This window comes from Trichosurus vulpecula, chromosome 1 (assembly GCF_011100635.1).
Source record: "Trichosurus vulpecula isolate mTriVul1 chromosome 1, mTriVul1.pri, whole genome shotgun sequence".
NCBI lineage: Eukaryota > Metazoa > Chordata > Mammalia > Diprotodontia > Phalangeridae > Trichosurus > Trichosurus vulpecula.
The window spans coordinates 78,580,793-78,598,312 of record NC_050573.1 but is presented as its reverse complement, the minus strand read 5'-3'; the positions used below and the strand labels follow the sequence as shown (position 1 = coordinate 78,598,312).

Sequence of the window (17,520 nt, the reverse complement as noted above, 5' to 3'; positions counted from 1 at the left end):
TCTCCAGCCCAAGACAGCCTGGATGGTCACTGGGCAGGGTCTATTCCACTGTGCTGGGAGCAGAGCACAGCCTAGCATGGGCTGCAGGAGAAGAGACCAGGCCAGAGTAGACCCAGCGGAGCAGGCCTCAGGGTCTTGAATCATTGAACTGTGGCAGTTTCCAGACTTCTCAACCCACAAACACTAAAGACAATGGAGCAGATCAGTGGGAAAACTGTTGGACCTAGGTGAGAGAAGTGCATGGTCTGGCCCCAGCCCTGGGGCAGCAGAGGTAGCTGCAGTGCCTGCAGCAGCTGCTTCCAGAGCTCCAGGCCCACAGATAGTGGGGGGAATCAAGCAGCTGATCAGAGCAGGAGTGCAGGAATCTCTTTGCTGACACTGAGGCAAGGTTCTCTTGCTTTGCCCTGCTTGGATCATGGTCACAGTCCTGGTTGGTGGTCCTTGGGAAAGGAGAAGCATTGGTGTGGCAGAGCTTGTGGTGGCTGTGGAGAGGGAGTCCTCCTGGTAGTTACATGGCAGAAAGGAGTACTTGCACTCACAGACCAGAGCACGGGCCAGGAGAGGAGTATCATACCACCTCAGAATAGACGTAGCTCTGAAAACAGTAGTGCAAAACCCCTGAAGCTTGGGACAGAGCACTCTCTACTCTGGAAGCAATCATACCCTGATAAAGAGCTAAGAAGTCAAGTAACTGGCTGGGAAAATGAGCAGGCAGTGTAAAAGGACTCTGACTAGAATCTTTCTGTAGTGATAACGAAGATCAAAACATACAGCCAAAAGAAGTCAACAAAGTTGAAGATCCTACATCAGTGCCTCCAAGAAAAATATGAATTGGTCTCAGGCCATGGGAGAGCTCAAAAAGGATTTGGAAAATCAAGTAAGAGAAGAAGAGGAAAAACTGGGAAGAGAAATGAGAGTGATGTAAGAAAATAATGAAAAATGAGTCAACAACTTGCTAAAAGAGACCCAAAAAATACTGAAGAAAATAACATCTTAAAAAATAGACTAACCTAAATGTCAAAAGAGCTCCAAAAAGCCAGTGAGGAGAAGAATGCCTTAAAAGGCAGAATTAGCCAAATGGAAAAGAAGGTCCAAAAGGCTACTGAAGAAAATACTGCCTTGAAAATTAGAATGGAGCAAGTGGAAGGTAGTGACTTTATGAGAAATCAAGAAATTGTAAAACAGAACCAAAAGAATGAAAAGATGGAAGACAATGTGAAATATCTCACTGGAAAAACCACTGACCTGGAGAATAGATCCAGGAGAGATAATTTAAAAATTATTGGACTACCTGAAAATCATGATCAAAAAAAGAGCCTAGACATCATCATTCAAGAAATTATCAAGGAAAACTGCCCTGATATTCTAGAACCAGAGGGTAAAATACAAATTGACTGATTACCTCTTGAAAAAGATCCCAAAAAGAAAACTCCTAGGAATACTGTAGCCAAATTCCAGCGTTCCCAGGTCAAGGAGAAAATATTGCAAGTGGCCAGAAGGAAACAAATTGAGTATTGTGGAAACACAATCAGGAAAACACAAGATCTAGCAGCTTCTGCATTAAGGGATCAAAAGGCTTGGAATATGATATTCTGGAGGTCAAAAGAGCTAGGATTAAAACCAAGGATCACCTATCCAGCAAAACTGAGTATAATACTTCAGGGCAAAATATGGATTTTCAATAAAATAGAAGACTTTCATTATTGATGAAAAAACCAGAGCTGAATAGAAAATTTGACTTTCAAATATCAGAATCAAGAGAAGAATGAAAAGGTAAACAGGAAAGAGAAATCATAAGAGACTTACTAAAGTTGAACTGTTTTGTTTCGATTCCTACATGGAAAGATGATATTTGTAACTCTTAAGACCTTTCTCAGTATTAGGGTAGTTGAAGGGAATATACATATGTATAGACAGAGGGCACAGGGTGAGTTGAATATGAAGGGATGATATCTAAAAAAATAAAATTAAGGGGTGAGAGAGGAATATATTGGGACAAGGAGAAAGTGAGAGATAGAATGGGGTAAATTATCTCACATAAAAGTGGCAAGAAAAAGCAATTATAATGGAAGGGAAAGAGGGGGCAGGTGAAAGGGAATGCATGAATCTTGCTCTTACTGGATTTGGCTTAAGGAGGGAATGACATACACATTCAATTGGGTATCTTACCCTATAGGAAAGGAGGGGGAAAGGGGGATAAGGGGAGGATGATAGAAGGAAGGGTCACTTGGGGGAGGAGGTAGTCAAAAGCAAACACCTTTGAAAAGGGACAGGGTCAAAGGAGAAAAACTGAAAAAAGGGGGACAGGATAGGATGGAGGGAAACATGACTATTATGGAAGTGTTTTGCATAATGATACATGTATAACCTATATTGAATTGCTTGCCTTCTCAAGGAGGGTGGGTGGGGAGGGAAGAATTTGGAACTCAAAGCTCTAAAAACAAATGTTAAAAAAATTGTTTTTACATGCAACTGGGAAATAAGATACACAGGCAATGGAGTATAGAAATCTATCTTGCCCTACAAGAAAGTAAGGGGAAAGGAGATGGGGGGAAGGAGTGGAGTGATAGAAAGGAGGGCAGACTGGGGAAAGGGGCAATCAGAATACATGCTATCTTGGGGTGGAGGGGGGAGGGTAGAGATGGGGATAAAATTTGTAACTCAAAATCTTGTGGGAAATGAATGCTGAAAATTAAAAATAAATTTTTAAAAAGAGGGTCTTGTCTTAGTCTTCTCAAGATTGTCCCCAACTATTCCCCAAGGACAGATATCCGCTGGTAGCAGTTCACAGATCTCACTCTCATTGAGCTTCTGGCATTTTTCTTGAAGTGGTGAAACACTAGCTTAATTATACAAACATCCCTGAAAATGAAGCTCAAAAATAAAATTCAAAGCCCCAAAAGACTTTACCTTAAACAGCAAAGTTTCACTAATCACAGCTTAGAGCTGGATGTAATTATTATTCTCATGTTTTTGCAATAAGCTGTCAAAAGTTTACCAGGCCTCACACACAGAAAAAAATTTCCTTTTCTTCTTTCCTTTCTCCTCGAGTTTAAACTTATTCTGGTGAAAAAACAATTATTAGAAATCAATAAAATAATTACATTCTCTAATTCCACATAGTGAGTATATGATTGTCTGTATGCACACACACACATACACACACAGAAAAACAGGGGCTAATTACTGTAAATCTCCAGACTAATATATATAGTGTTATAATTTTCATAAGTGATAGCCAAATAGTCTTAGATGAAACTCATTCTTTACTAGAGACAAGGTGGAAGTCATCGCCCGCACCCAACACACACATCTTATTTTACAATTGGTGGAAGAGCAGATTCCATATTCTCAGTAAACGGATTCATTTTTTTTAGAAGTTTCACAACATTTATGACCTTGCCCAAGCAGATGGTCCCAAGAAACTTGGCAAGTTTAACAACAAGAAGATGGTGGTGCTTTCAACAGAAGTTGGGAAGAGGGATGGGTTTGGGGGAAAAGGTAATGAGTTCAGCTTTGGACACATTGAGTTGGAGATGTCACAGTGATATTGAGCTCGACATGTTCAGTAGGCAGCTGGTGATGCCCAGTGGCCATAGAGACCCATGAACCATCTGCATGGGCATGACAGACACTGGAGAGTGGATGAGGTTCCCCAGAGAAGGAACCTAGGGGAAGAGAACACAGCCCGGGGCACTTTCCTGATGTACCAATCTAGTTGTTCAGTCACTGTCATGTCTCACTCTAAGTGACCTCATGAACCAAAGCTCGCCAATACGTCCATGGAGCTTTCTTGGCAAAGATACTGGATTGGTTTGCACTTCTTTCGCCAGTCGGTTAAGGTAATGGAAGGTTAAGTGACTTGCTCAGGTCACACAGCCAAGTGTCTGAGGCCGAATTTGAACTCAGGTCTTCCCGACTCCAGTCCAGAGCTCTATCTACTGAGCCACCTAGCTGCCTCACTAGTCTACTACATCTCTTTAAAAAGGAGCTGAGGCTGGGCCCATGGGCCGGTACCACGGGAATTCGATACCATTCACTTGAATGTCAGTACAATGCACCCTCGGGAGTTAGCACTCCACGCCCAGGGTAACCCCTGCTAGTTTAACGCCTTCCGGAAGGTCTTTTTCTTTTTCCGGGTCGGAGGGGACGCGGCCTGAAGCAGGGAGGAGACAGGAGGAAGCTGGGGGAAGGAAGGTAAGTTTCCAGCCTCGAGAGGAAAGGGAAGAGCCGGAGAAACCATAGAGAGCGCGGGTCCGCCGAGCGGCTAGAGCGGCAGGAGGGAGATGTGAGGAGGCGGCGAATGCGGCCGCTCTAGCCGTGGTTGGGCAGTGAATGTCTCGGAAAAAGAGAGCCTAAGACGCCATTTGGGGCTGAGCTGCAGAGTCGGGTGAGTAAGCGGCGGGGTGAGTGTGGGCATCCTGGCCTCAGTTTTTTGATCTGTGATGTGGGAGAGGGAGCGGGCTCGGTGATCTTCTCCGACTCCCTCCCCTGGTGCGCTCCCTCCCCGGGGTCCCTCTATGTCACCCGCACCCCGATCCCGGGACCAAGGATAATGAAGATAATAGTTATTATATTATCATTATTAATGTTGTATCAACATTATTTATTATGTGACCTAATTAACCATGTCATATTATAATCGTAGCTTGCATTTATAAAAGGTTTAAGGTTTATTTAAGGTTTGCAGAGCACTTTACAAATATCTCATTTGATCCTCATAACCACCCTGGCTGGTAGTTGCTGTTATTATCCTCATTTTACACATGAGGATACTGAGGCAAAACAGGGGTTAAGTAACTTGCTCAGGAGGACGCAACTAGTAAGTATCTGAGGTTCCTGACTCCAGGTTCAGCGCTCTATCCACTGGCAGGAGGAGGGCCTGGCCGTCTTGTGACCCTCGTAGTAGTGATGGTTCAAGGGGCTGAGCACACCCAGACAACCGGTGTAGGCAACTCAAGTTTGGCAGCCAGTAGAAAGGAAGAAATGGGATGGTTGTGGGATGTGATAGAAGGGACGATCCAAGGATATGAACAGACGTTTTAATTCTCTAAATCATTATTTATTAGAAAAATGCAAATTAAAACATCTTTGAAATATCATTTTATACCTATCAGATTTGCTAAAAATGCTAGAAGGGGGCAATGACAAATGTTGGAGGGGATGCAGAAAAATTGGAACGCTAATTTACTGTTGGTGGAACTGTGAACCGATCCAGCCATTTATTTTAGAGAGCAATCTGGAAATATGCCCAAAGAGTTATAAAACTTGGTATACTCTTTGATCCAGCAATACCGCTATTAGGTCTTTTCCCCAAGGTGATAAAGGAAAAAGGAAAAGAACTTGCATGTTCTAAAATATTTACAGCGTCTCTCTTTGTGTTGGCAAAGAACGGGAAATTGAGGGGACAGCCTTCAATTGGGGAATGGCTAAACAAGTTGTGGCATATGATTGTGATAGGATACTGTTGTGATATAAGAAGTGATGAGCTGGTTGGTTTTAGAAAAATATAGAAGGACTTGCATGTGAACTAATGAAGAATGAAATGAGCAGAACCAAGAGAATGTTGTATACAGTAGCAGCAATATTGTTCTAAGAATAACTTTGAATGACTAAGTCATTTTGAGTGTTATAAATACCTAAATCAGCTACAAAGACCTATGAAGGAAGATGCTGTCCTCCCACAGAGAAAGAACTGATAAATAGAAGTATGTATAGTATGGTTTAGCACACACACACATATTTGTGTTTAATGGTAGCCTTTCCTAGGGTGGAGTGGGGAAGGAGGGAGAAAAAAAGTACACAACAGAGAACAAAAGAAAACTTAGAAGGAAGCACAGAAAAACAGGGTAGCTTTGAAAGTGGTATGTAGTATTTATTACATAATTTTTAAAAAAAGTAGTGTGAAATGGAAATTCATGGTTTTATATGGAATCCTCTTTTTAAGTTGTGCTGTGTACATGGAAATATTCTCTTCTGTCTTTTTGTATTTAAGTTCAAAATGAATTAAAAATGAAAAAAAAAGGCAAGGGAAGGTTTGTTTTGTTTGTTTACTTGTTTTCAGCTCTGGGGAGCCATTTATAGTCTGAGTCAAAGAAGGCAGTAGAAAATAAGAGAATTAAGGAGTCACAAAAGCAGATTTGATTCAGTTCGACACTTGTTAATCACCTACTGTGTTCCCAGAGCTACTATGACCAAAAAAGTCCTGTCCTCAAGGACATTCTACAAGGTAGCAAGGAGGAAACAAACACCAAGAACAGGGAGAACTTTGAAGGCTTTTGGTTAGAGGCAGGTTGTATGTTCCATACAGAGAAGATGACATGACTTGTTCAGGAATTCAGCCAACAACTAATAAGATCCTACTGTGTGGAAGAATTGGGGAAACAAAAGCAAAGTTGGCCCAGCTCTAAAAAGATGGAGTGTCTGCTGGGGCCTACATTGGTCATACAATACACAAAAAAGTACAAGTGAACACGTGACATAAACAAAATAGTTTTGAAAGGCAGTGTGCTCCTACCCAAGGGGCTTGGTAACGGTCTTGTGTAGGAAGTAGCACCCCAGCAGTGCTTTATAGGAAGGCAGAGGAAACAGCTAGCTGGGTTGGAGTGTAAAGTATGTGAAGGGCTGTGATATGAAAGGAGATAGATTGGAGCCAGACTGTAAAGGGCCTTTCCTTTAGTCTCTGCTTTGTGATTGTATCTACCCTATGCCCCTCATACCTCTGATCTTACCACCATGCCCTTCTTGATCCCTAGGTCCTAGGCTGTGTACAGTGACAGGGAGTACTCTCAGAGGAGCAAAGACAGAATGAAAACCCTGCTTGTAACACTTGCTGTCAGTGATTGGGTCATGGCCCATACCTCAGTGTCATGAAAGCCTATTCCCCTCCTATCTGCATTATCTCCAAGGTATGTGATTTGATTAGACATTTTGATTTTATTAATCTAGAATTTTATTTAATTCAGGAAACATTTATTTAAGCAAGAGCTGCGTACAGAGTCCTGGGCTAGGTGTTGGAGTGACCCTATAAAGAAGAGTAGAACATGGGTCCTACCTTTATAGAACTCATGCTTCCACTAGACTGTAAACCAAAGTTGATTGTGATAACGAGTAAGAGAAGTAGAAATTAAGTGCTCTGTGAGGTGCATGTGTGTGTTGTGGGGGGAAGGGGGAAGGAGGAAGGGAGAAACCATCTTTAACAAAGCAGCCTCACGACCTTCTGAGAGGAAAGGGACATCAGGGATCATCTGATCTCATCTGTACCTGGAGAGGACTTGCCTCAATAACATCTCCCACAAGAGGTCCTCCAAGGTCCACTTGAATATTTCCAGTGAGATACCCTAATTGAGTAAGTATACTCCAAATATGGCTCAGTTAGGACAGGGCCTAGTGGAATGATCACCTCTCTGATTCTGGGCATTATGGCTCTTGATTGAAGCCTGAGGTTGCTGTCATACCATTCTGTTGATTCATATTGAGCTTACTGTCTACTAAAGGCTCCTCATCCCCCTAATCTCTTTCACATTCAACCCTTTTGTGGTCAGTTTTTAAACCAAAGGGTAGAATTTTTCAATTATCCCCATTATGTTTCACTTTATTTACTTTAGCCCATCATCCTAGCCTTTTAGGATCTTACCAGATCCTGAATCTATTGTCCAGTATGTCAGCTGCCCCTGCTAGCTTTGTATCATCTGAAATTTTGACAAACATGCCTTTTGTGCCTTCATTCAAGTCATTGATAAAAATGTTGAAGTCCATATATGAGGCCAAGAATAGGTCTTTGAGGTACTGTGCCATGGGCTTTCTTCCAAGTTGATATTAGTCTATTCAATTAAACAAGTTTTTATCAAGCACTTAGAATGTACAGGGTGCCATGTTGGAGATACAGAAACAAAAATGAGACATCCTCTGCCCTGAAAGGATGTACAATTTACTGGAGGGATACAACTTGTTCACAAATGTAATTCAGAGTAATTTGGGGAGGGAGAAAGACGTTCAGGGAAAGCTTCAAGAAGGAGGAAACACCTAAACTGAGCCTTGAAGGAAGACAGATTTTTGAGAAGTAGAGAGGAGAAGAAAGTGAATTCCAGCCATATAGGAAGGCCTTGGTAATATCCAGAGGCAGGAGGTGGAATGTCAGTATCAAGCTCAAGTGCAGCTTGGCTAGAGTGTAGCCATTTGTTAAGGAGAATAGTATGACACAAGACTGCAGAGGGAGGTTGGATCCCAATTGTGGAGGGCCTAAAATTGCAGACTGAGGAGTTTGATTGTAGGATAAAATACAATGGTTTTATTTTTTTATAGGAAATTGACATAATCAGATGCATTTTGGTAAAATTATTTTGACAGCTGTGTGGAAGATAGATTGGGGACAGGAGAGACTCATAAGCCATTAATGATGACACTGGGTCTGGTCATTCAGCTTTTGCTAATTCACCCAGTCATACTCTCATCCAGTTTACATCTCTCAGTCTTGTCTTCTAGGATATTAAATGCTTTTTGTACATGCTTTACTCAAATCCAGATAAACTTTATCTAGAATACTTTCTTGATTCCTGAATCTTATTATCCTGTCAAAAAAAGATAATGGGTTCATTTTATATGACCATTTTTGATGATGATCCTTTCTCTTTTCTTAACCCCTTCTGCCCTCCAGGTTCTTATCTGTCCCCCTGAGATGACTCCAGGAGATCAGGTGATGGTGAACAAGCTGACACCAGCCAGGCCTCAGGTGAGGTCTCTTTCCTGAGATACCTTCATTGTTGAGGTCCTAATGTGACCTTTCCTTCTTCTTAGTCAGGAGCTTTTCTGCCTTGAAACTGCCATTACCCCCAGTGGATATAAGCCCCAATTCCCTTCTAGGAACTTGGCCTGAATTCTGTATGAGAGATTTCACATACCTTGTGGCCTGGAGTCAAGCACTGTGAGTCAACTATACCTCTACCTCAGCAACTATACAATTTGGAAACATGGACTCTGTGGCTTTTTTCAGACAAGTTATGCCTGATATATATTCCCTTCTACCTCTAATCTCCTAGCTCTCTACTGAGTAAAGTCCTGAACTTTTTATTGCAATAACCTCTCTGCTTCAAGTCTCTCTCTTTCTCATCCATTTTCCACACAGCTGCCAGAGTGATATTTCTGAAGTACAGATCTGAGCTTGCTATTGCCAAGTTTAATAAGGTCCAGTGGCTCCCTGTTGCCATTAGGATTAGTTGGTCAGTAAGCATTTACTTAGTGCCTCCTGTTTGTCAGGCACTGTGCTTAGCACTGGGGGCACAGAGAAAGGAAGGAGGACACTTTTTAAGTGCTCACTATATGCTAAACACTGTGCTAAGCACTTTACAAATATTATCTGATAGGTGCTAACGTAAGCTTCATTTTACAGTTGAGAAAACTGAGGCAGACAGAAGTTAAGTGACTTGCCCAGAGTCACACAGCTAGTAAGTATTTGAGGCTGGATTTGAATTTAGATCTTATTGATTCCAGGCCTGGCATGTTTATCTGCTCTGCCACCCAGGTGGTCCCAGCTCTCAAAACGCTCAAATGCGAATGAGATCAAATACAAACTTGCTGTTTGGCATTTAAAGCCTTTTGAATACCAACTTTCTCTTCCAGCCTTATTCATTATTCCCTTTGAGCACTTGATGGTCCAACCAAATTATCTTCTTGCTGTTCGTAACACACATCATTCTATCTCCTGTCTTTGCACAAACTTTTTCATTCTAGAACATACTCCTTTGCTTCTGCCTCTTAATATCTCTATCTTTAGCTCAAATGCTACCTTCTACTTAATTCTTTCCTGATCCCCTGGCTACTAGTGCCTCTCTCCACCTTCCCATTCTTTTGTATATATATTATTTGTATATGCATATATATTATACACACACATATGCTTATATACATGTAGGGCACAGACTTTTTCATTTTTGTCTTTATATCTCTAGTGCCTATGTGCATAGTTCCTGATATATTTAATAAATGCCGATTGTTTGAGACAAACATTTGTACCCATCAGTATTCAACCCATATGCACATAGATTTACATACATGTTTGCAATCACATATGCACTTAGACACAAACATTTGCACATTCTTCCTCTTCTTTCCATCATTGCCTTTTTAGATTATCTACTACTTTTCACCAAGTGAAGGGTAAGAATAGGGCAGTTGAGACTATGCCCAGAGCTGAAGCATGAAAATGTTATTTCAGCCCTCTGTGATGTTCGAGGATGTGGCTATCTACCTCACCCAGGATGAATGGGGCCATCTGGGACCTGCTCAGAGGAGTCTGTACAAGGATGTGATGCTGGAGAATTATGAAAACCTAGTCTCATTGGGTAAGGCCTCTCCCCAGGGACTCAGATGTGGGTTTCTTGACTTCTTTGAATAACTGTAAATTCTGATGGGCTCAGTTAGGTTTAGGCTTTAACAGGTTCAAGAGTCTTAAGAATGCTGATCTTGTTTGGGCTCAAAGTTAGAGCATTTCTTTTTCCTTTTCTCAACCCTTTGGCGTGGTCTGTGTAGAATATGCAATGAGCATTTTCCTTATGTCTCTGCATCTGTACCTTCCCTCTCCTTCCAGCTTCCTATAGAACACCTGACTTTGCTACCCCAAACCAAGGAATTTCCTCTTGAATCCAATGGGGACATTCCCAAGGGTGGAACTTTGCCACCCTCCTGATTAAGGAGAAGTTACCTGAGATAATTTTTCCCAGTCTCCAAATCACCAACTCCCAGATTGCCTCCTCCTCCTCTAGGAAGCATGATTCTTGAAGAGCTAGCCAGACCCAGCCTGGGCCTGCCTGTCGTATCTTTCCTGGATCTTTCTCCTGAAGATTATAGGACTGGGGTTGAACCCAGGAAAGTTCTGTGAATGCACAGCAAATTGGACCTATTTCTTTTCTTACAAGTAGGATTTCTAGGGTCCAAACCTGAAGTGATCTCTCAGCTGGAACAAGGGGAGGAGCCATGGATCCTAGACATGAAGAGAATTGAGAAAAGACAAATCCTGAAAGGCGTCTACCCATGTAAGAGAATGAGAATCTTTCTTTCATTTAGTCATTAAGCATGTATTCATTGAGCATCTTGATATGTTTGTTGGGGTCAAGTTCAAAGGAAGTAGGAGAAACAGTTTCTGCCCTGGAGATCTCACTGTATGATCCATCCTTTCAGGTTCCTACCTTTGAGCAAAGGGTTGGAGATGTGATGTGGGAGGCCGTATTGTCCCTTTAGCATCAAATTCAAAGGTTAGGGCTATCATCAAATACCTCAATTTCCATTAAGAACCCTATGATCTCTGTCGCTGACAAATGTATACATTTTTAAATTTGTTGATAGTTTTTTTTTTTATTTAAAAATTACCTCACATTTATTTGGGGCTTTAACAAAGCATTGACTTCACAAAGGCCCTGTGAGGTAAGCAGTGCAAGTATTATCTCATTTTATAGGTGAGGAAACTAAAGCTCTGTGAAGTAAAATGACATAGTCGGATGGCTGGTAGTTGGAAACAAGCTTCAACCTAGGTCTCCTAACTTCATGTCTAGTGATTTTTCCACTATAGTATATTGTTTTTCTCATACATACATACATATGTATATATGCATATGTGTATATGTATACATGTGTACACACATACATACACACATATTCTCAGAAGGGAGCTCAGAAGCCATCTATTTCAATCCATACTTGACCAAAAATATTTCTTGCAACATGACCCAACAAATGATCAATTAAGCCTTCGCTTTAAGACCCCAAGTGAGGGGGGTCAGTTACCTCCCAAGGTGGCCATTTCCACTTTGGGATAGCTGAAGTAATTAGAAACTTTTTCCTGATCTCAAACCCAAATTTTCTTTTTGACAACTTCTACTCATTACCACTAGCTCTGCCCTCTTGGCCAAGCAGAACTATCCCTGTTTCACACTTTGTACTTCAGATACTTCAAAACAGATATCATTTGCTCCCCTAAGTCTTCTTTTGTCCAAGGTAAGGATCCCCAGTTCTTTCAGCTATTTTATGGTTTTCATCTCTAACCATTCTGTCAATCCTCTGGATATCTATCCAGTACCCTCTCTAAACTCTCAGTTTATCATTACCCTCCCTAAAATATGGCACTCAGAACTTGCAACAGTACTTCAAACACAGTCTGAAGTATGGTGTCCATCTTTTGGGGTTTGGGTTTTTTGGAGTTTTTTTTTGGTGTGTGTATGTTACAGTTTTCAAGGAATCTCATGATTTTTACATTATCTCTCCTTGACTTAGTTTCCAGGTCAGTTGTTTAATGATAGGAAATATCTTACATTTACTTCTATTTTTCAATCTAATGATTTTGTTCTTACATTATTATCTCGTGGAATCAATGATTTCTGTTTGGTCCATTCTAATTTTTCAGGGTGCTTGCTATTTAGGTAGGGTTTAGCATCTCCTGTATTGAGCTATTTAGTCTCCTGTCCATTTTTTCCCATAGAGTTTTCATTCCTTTTCTAATATCCTTTTTTAATCTCTTGCTCTATTTCTTCCAGGAGTTCTTATAGACCTGATGAATAACTACGATACACACACACACACACACACGCATGTGTGTATGAGACTCTCTTTGTAGTTGTTGAGTAGTTATTTTCTTCTAGTTTTGTATCTTTGACTGTGCCTTGCAGTCCAAAGAAAATTTTTTTCCTTTTTGATTGTCATATTCCTGTCCTAGGTGTCTCCCTGAATTGAGAAGTGATATAAATTTTACATTTCTTTTATCATTTAGATGATGAGACAAGATTGAGAAACAACGAGCTTCCTTCAAATCAAGGAATTTATGAAAAAGTAGAATCCCAATACACGACCTTAGAAATACTCAGAGGGAATATTCCTCAGTTCCTCAAGTTCAGAGAAGTATATAACTATGATTGCAGGATAGAACAACACCAAAGAGAAACTGTTGAAGAGAGACAGAGGAAATCCTGTTCTTTGGTGAGAGATTTTAGGCCAGTGACAATAATTCAGAATGAAAACTCCTTGGAGTGGAGAGCACAAGTAAATACCAAATTTGGGAGAAGCTTAAATTTGTGCTCAAATCCTAATGGACATCTGAGAGTGCCTGCTGAAGAAATACCTTATAAATGTGATACATGTGGCCAAGGCTTCAAACAGAATTCAGATCTAATTAATCATCAAAGAATCCATACAGGAGAGACATTTTGTATAGCTGATGTGTTTAGGCAAGTGTTCAGGCAGAATTCAGTCGTTCCTGGAAAACAGAAAGCTTACAATGATGAGAAATCTTCTGAATGTAATGAATTTGAGAAAACCCTGAGTCAAAAATTGACATTTACTAAACATGAAAGACCATTTGCTAGAAACAAACCCTATGAATGTAATGAAGGTGGCAAAACTTTTAGTCAGAGTGCATACCTTATCCAACATCGAAGAATTCACACTGGAGAGAAACCTTATAAATGTAATGAATGTGAGAAAACTTTTAGTCAGAGATCAACCCTCATTAAGCATGAGAGAACACATAATGGAGAGTTCTATGAATATGATGAATGTGGGAAAACCTATCAGAACTCTCACCTTATTTATCATCAAAGAATTCACTCTAGAGAGAAACCCTATCAGTGTAATGAATGTGGGAAAGCATTTAGTGCTTGTTCCTCTCTTATTCAACATCATAGAATTCATACTGGAGAGAAACTCTATGAATGCAATGACTGTGGGAAAACCTTTAGTCAAAGCTCTAACCTTATTGAACATCAGAAAACACATAAAGGAGAGAAATGTCAAGAGAAATGTTATGAATGTAGTATATGTGAGAAAGTCTTCAGCACACACTTGTCTTTTATTCAGCATCGAAAAATTCATACTGGAAAAAAACCATATGAATGTGGCCAGTGTGGGAAAGCTTTCCATCAAAAAACTCACCTTATTACACATCAGAGAATTCATACTGGAGAGAAACCTTATACCTATAATGAATGTGGAAAAGCTTTCAGTCAGAGCTCTCAACTTACTCAACATCAGATAATTCACACAAGAGATAAACTTTATGTGTGTAATGAATGTGGGAAAACCTTCAGTGCTCATTCTTACCTTATTCGACATCAAAGAATTCATACTGGAGAGAAACCTTATGAATGTATTGAATGTGGGAAAACTTTTAGCCAGAGAATAACCCTTACTGTTCATGAAAGAATTCACACAAGAGAGCAACCTTATAAATGTGACACATGTGGAAAATGCTTCAGTGCTCGATCATCTTTTATTCAACATTGCAAAATTCACACTGGAGATAAACCTTATGAATGTAGTGAATGTGGCAAAACCTTCCGACAAAGCTCTCAACTTGTTACACACACGAGAATTCACACTGGAGAGAAACCTTATGAGTGTAATGAATGTGGAAAAGCTTTCAGTGCATGGTCATACCTTATTCAGCATAAGAGAATTCATACTGGAGAGAAGCCCTATAAATGTAATGAATGTGGGAAATCATTCAGTCAGCACTCTAACCTTGTTAAACACCAGAGAATTCACACAGGAGAGAAACCTTATGGGTGTAATGAGTGTGGGACAGCCTTTAACCAACGCTCTAGCCTTATTCAGCACCAGAGAATTCATACTGGAGAGAAACCTTATATGTGTAGTGATTGTGGGAAAGCTTTTAGCCAGAGTTCCAACTTGGTTAAACATCAAAAAATTCATGCTTCAGAAAAATTCTGCAATAAAGCAGTCACTTCATGATTTGGTTTTTTTAAATTCAGTCCTCAAGTTGGTGTGTTGCTTTTTAAATGTCTTTCCTTATAGTTTATTTACAGTAGATTGCTAGCAAATGACTGTTGGGTGTCTTGGCATGTTGATAAAGATCTCCTTGAGATGATTAAGAGGTTTCTCAACATGCCCAGGATGAGACAGTGGCAATTTCCTTTATTAGTCGATTCCTGCTTTCATTATCCCAGGTTCATACTGACCACATAAGGCAAGGTCAAGGACTATAAACAGTTTAGATACCTTTACTAAACTGAAGTGTCCACAGGCATCTCATAGGATGGCCTTCATGCTTTCTTGTGGCAACGTATAAAGATTCATTTTGTTTGTTAGTTTGTTTCTCTTTGGACTTTTTTTCCCATACAGTTGTTTCTCTTCAACTAACTTTGTAAAAGGAGCAGCTAGGTGGGACAATGGAGAGAGCACTGGGCCTAGAGTCAGGAAGACTTGCCACTAACTAGCTGTGTGACCCTGGGCAAGTCACTTGTGCCTGTTAGCCTTATTTCTTAATCTATCAAATGATGTAGAGAAGGAAATGGCAAACCACTCCAGTATCTTTGCCAAGAAAACCAAAAATGGGGTCATGAAGAGTTGGATACTACTGAAATGACTCAATAAAACTTTGTAAAACATCCTTTATCAGTTGGTCTCTTCCTTCGAATTCTCTTGACTATTAATTGGTATTACTTGGCCTATTCCAGGCTCTCTGCTTTGTCTTTTTGGTTTTCTTACCTATGAGCAAATTAGCTGTTTTCACAAAAGGCTATAGAAGAGTCCTATTCAGAATCTAGATCTTACTGAATAAGAATAAATAGCATGTATACAGCACTTTAAAGTTTACAGAGCAGTTTATACATGTCTCATTTTATCTTCACAACATCTCTATAGGATAGGGGCTATTATCCCTATTTTACAGATTGTAAAACTGAGGCTAAGTGACTTGCTCTAACAGCAAGCACCCTGACACACCCAGGATGGCCTGCTAGCACAGGTTCTTTGATCTGCTTAAAGGAAAGGCAACTTTAAGGGGTCAACAATCTTACTTTAATTATATTCACTAGTTCAGGGGAAAGGTCAGCACCCTGAACATGGAGAAAATACAAGCAGAGAAATTAGCACAAACATCAACAGACAGGGCTCAGCTGTCTGAACACAGTAATACAATCACCTACATATACTACCGGATTGGGGGAGCACCACTACATCTGAGTAGTTGGGGGGCTCTTAACAAATGGCAACTTAGAGTCCCATCCAGGAAATGAAAAGGTCCTTCTAATGAGCAAGCCCCCAAAGCAAAATCTCACTTCAGAGTATGTATACACTTTTGGCTAATAGGCTCAGTCAGAAGGCATCACAATCCCTGTGACTGAGTGCCTAATTAGTACCAAAAGGTGTGAAAACCTTCCTACAAGCAAGTCTCCCAGTAAGCAAACCTCCTCAGCAAGCCTCTCCTTAGGCAAGTTCCTCCCCCAATGGGCTCTATGTGACTCAGGATGTATCATAGTTTTGGTTGAACACGTGGTCACATAGGCCTATTAAAGGACAGGGAAGATCTTCATATTCCATTAACATTACACTTGCTGAGGGTTACATAGCTAGTAAGTGTCTGAGGCAGGATTCTAAGCTCAGGTCTGGACTCCAGGTTAAGCATTCCATTTACTGGGCCACCTAGATGCTTCCCAATCAAGACAAAATAATTCAAATTTTAAGAGGGAAAATTAAGCAATATTTGTGAAACACTATCCTGCACTCTACTCCATAACTGCCTTCCCAGAGATAGTGAATTGTTTCCTCTTAAGTCTTATAAAAAGTGAAGTTTACATGTTGCTGGTACCAGGCTCTTTTAATCCTTTTCAAAGTTTTGGGCAGAGTATGTCCCAATATTTCTAGCTTGGAGTTATATCTTCATGCTTATATTTTCCTTCTATCAGACTATGTTCTGTTTTACGAATTTGTTAATCCATAAACTGGAAGATTTGCTATCCTCTTGCTAATACCAGGCTACCTTATGTTCACAGTTTAATTTTTTAGAAATTATGTTCCTGTGAGGAATAGGATGATTAGATTATAGAGCATGTTAAGAAGAGTAACATAATAAGCCTGGAAAACCAGGTGGGAGGCAAACTTTGAAAGGCTTTAAATGCTAAACAAGGGAGTTTGTATTTTCTCCTAAAGGTAATAGGAAACCACTGGAGTTTACTGAGCAAGAGAGTAATATAGTTAAATCTGTGCTTTAGTAATTTCACTTTAGCAGCTGTATAGAGGATGAATTGGAAAAAGTAGAAAGGCTGTTGAAATAGTCTAGGTGAAGTAAGGCAGAGAAGTGGATGGGTGCAGGTGATATATAGGTAGGAATAACATGGGTAAGATAATGAGTTCAGTCTTAAAACATGCTGAGTTTAAGATGACTGGGATGTTTAGTTCAAGATGTTCAATAGACAGTTGGACGTGAAAATGGATGTCAGGACAGAGGTTAAGGCTGGACAAATAGATCTGAGCATCACCTGCATATATAATTGAAAGATAGTAAGGACGGCTGGATCAAGTGGGGAATATAGGCAGTAGGGAAGCAGCCAGTAGACAGGAAAGAATTGAAGATAAGTGAAAGAACAGGGATGATAAAGGAGGCAATCTGTTGGAGAGGATGGGATATACTTGTGCTTGTAGTAGGGTTTGCCTTGGGCTGCTGCTTCATGTGAGACTAGAGTGAAGGCAGAGATTGTGATGGAAGGAATCTTTATATGAGATGAAGAGGAGGAGTGA

At 40.4% G+C, this 17,520-nt stretch overlaps 1 protein-coding gene across 2 annotated transcripts; it reads left to right on the top strand.

Moving 5' to 3' along the window:
- Positions 1-4,320: 4,320 nt before the first annotated feature.
- On the top strand, positions 4,321-15,395 carry LOC118830312 (zinc finger protein 260-like). Of its 2 annotated transcripts, none has more exons than XM_036737261.1 (6): positions 4,321-4,390; positions 6,756-6,908; positions 8,657-8,731; positions 10,214-10,340; positions 10,917-11,030; positions 12,758-15,395. In XM_036737261.1, exons 2-6 carry the CDS (start codon positions 6,870-6,872, stop codon positions 14,731-14,733), a joined length of 2,331 nt encoding a protein of 776 aa, XP_036593156.1. In that variant the 5' UTR covers positions 4,321-4,390; positions 6,756-6,869; the 3' UTR covers positions 14,734-15,395. The 2 variants fall into 2 exon arrangements, with proteins under 2 accessions (XP_036593156.1, XP_036593147.1); XM_036737252.1 differs by having other exon boundaries at positions 4,332-4,390; positions 10,914-11,030; positions 12,758-15,391.
- Positions 15,396-17,520: the final 2,125 nt, after the last annotated feature.

Coding starts and splice junctions, on each gene's coding strand:
- LOC118830312 (XM_036737252.1), top strand. CDS start 6,870: ATGAAAGCCTATTCCCCTCCTATCTGCATTATCTCCAAG. Junction 6,909..8,656: donor CTATCTGCATTATCTCCAAG/GTATGTGATTTG, acceptor TCTGCCCTCCAG/GTTCTTATCTGTCCCCCTGA. Junction 8,732..10,213: donor TGACACCAGCCAGGCCTCAG/GTGAGGTCTCTT, acceptor ATGTTATTTCAG/CCCTCTGTGATGTTCGAGGA.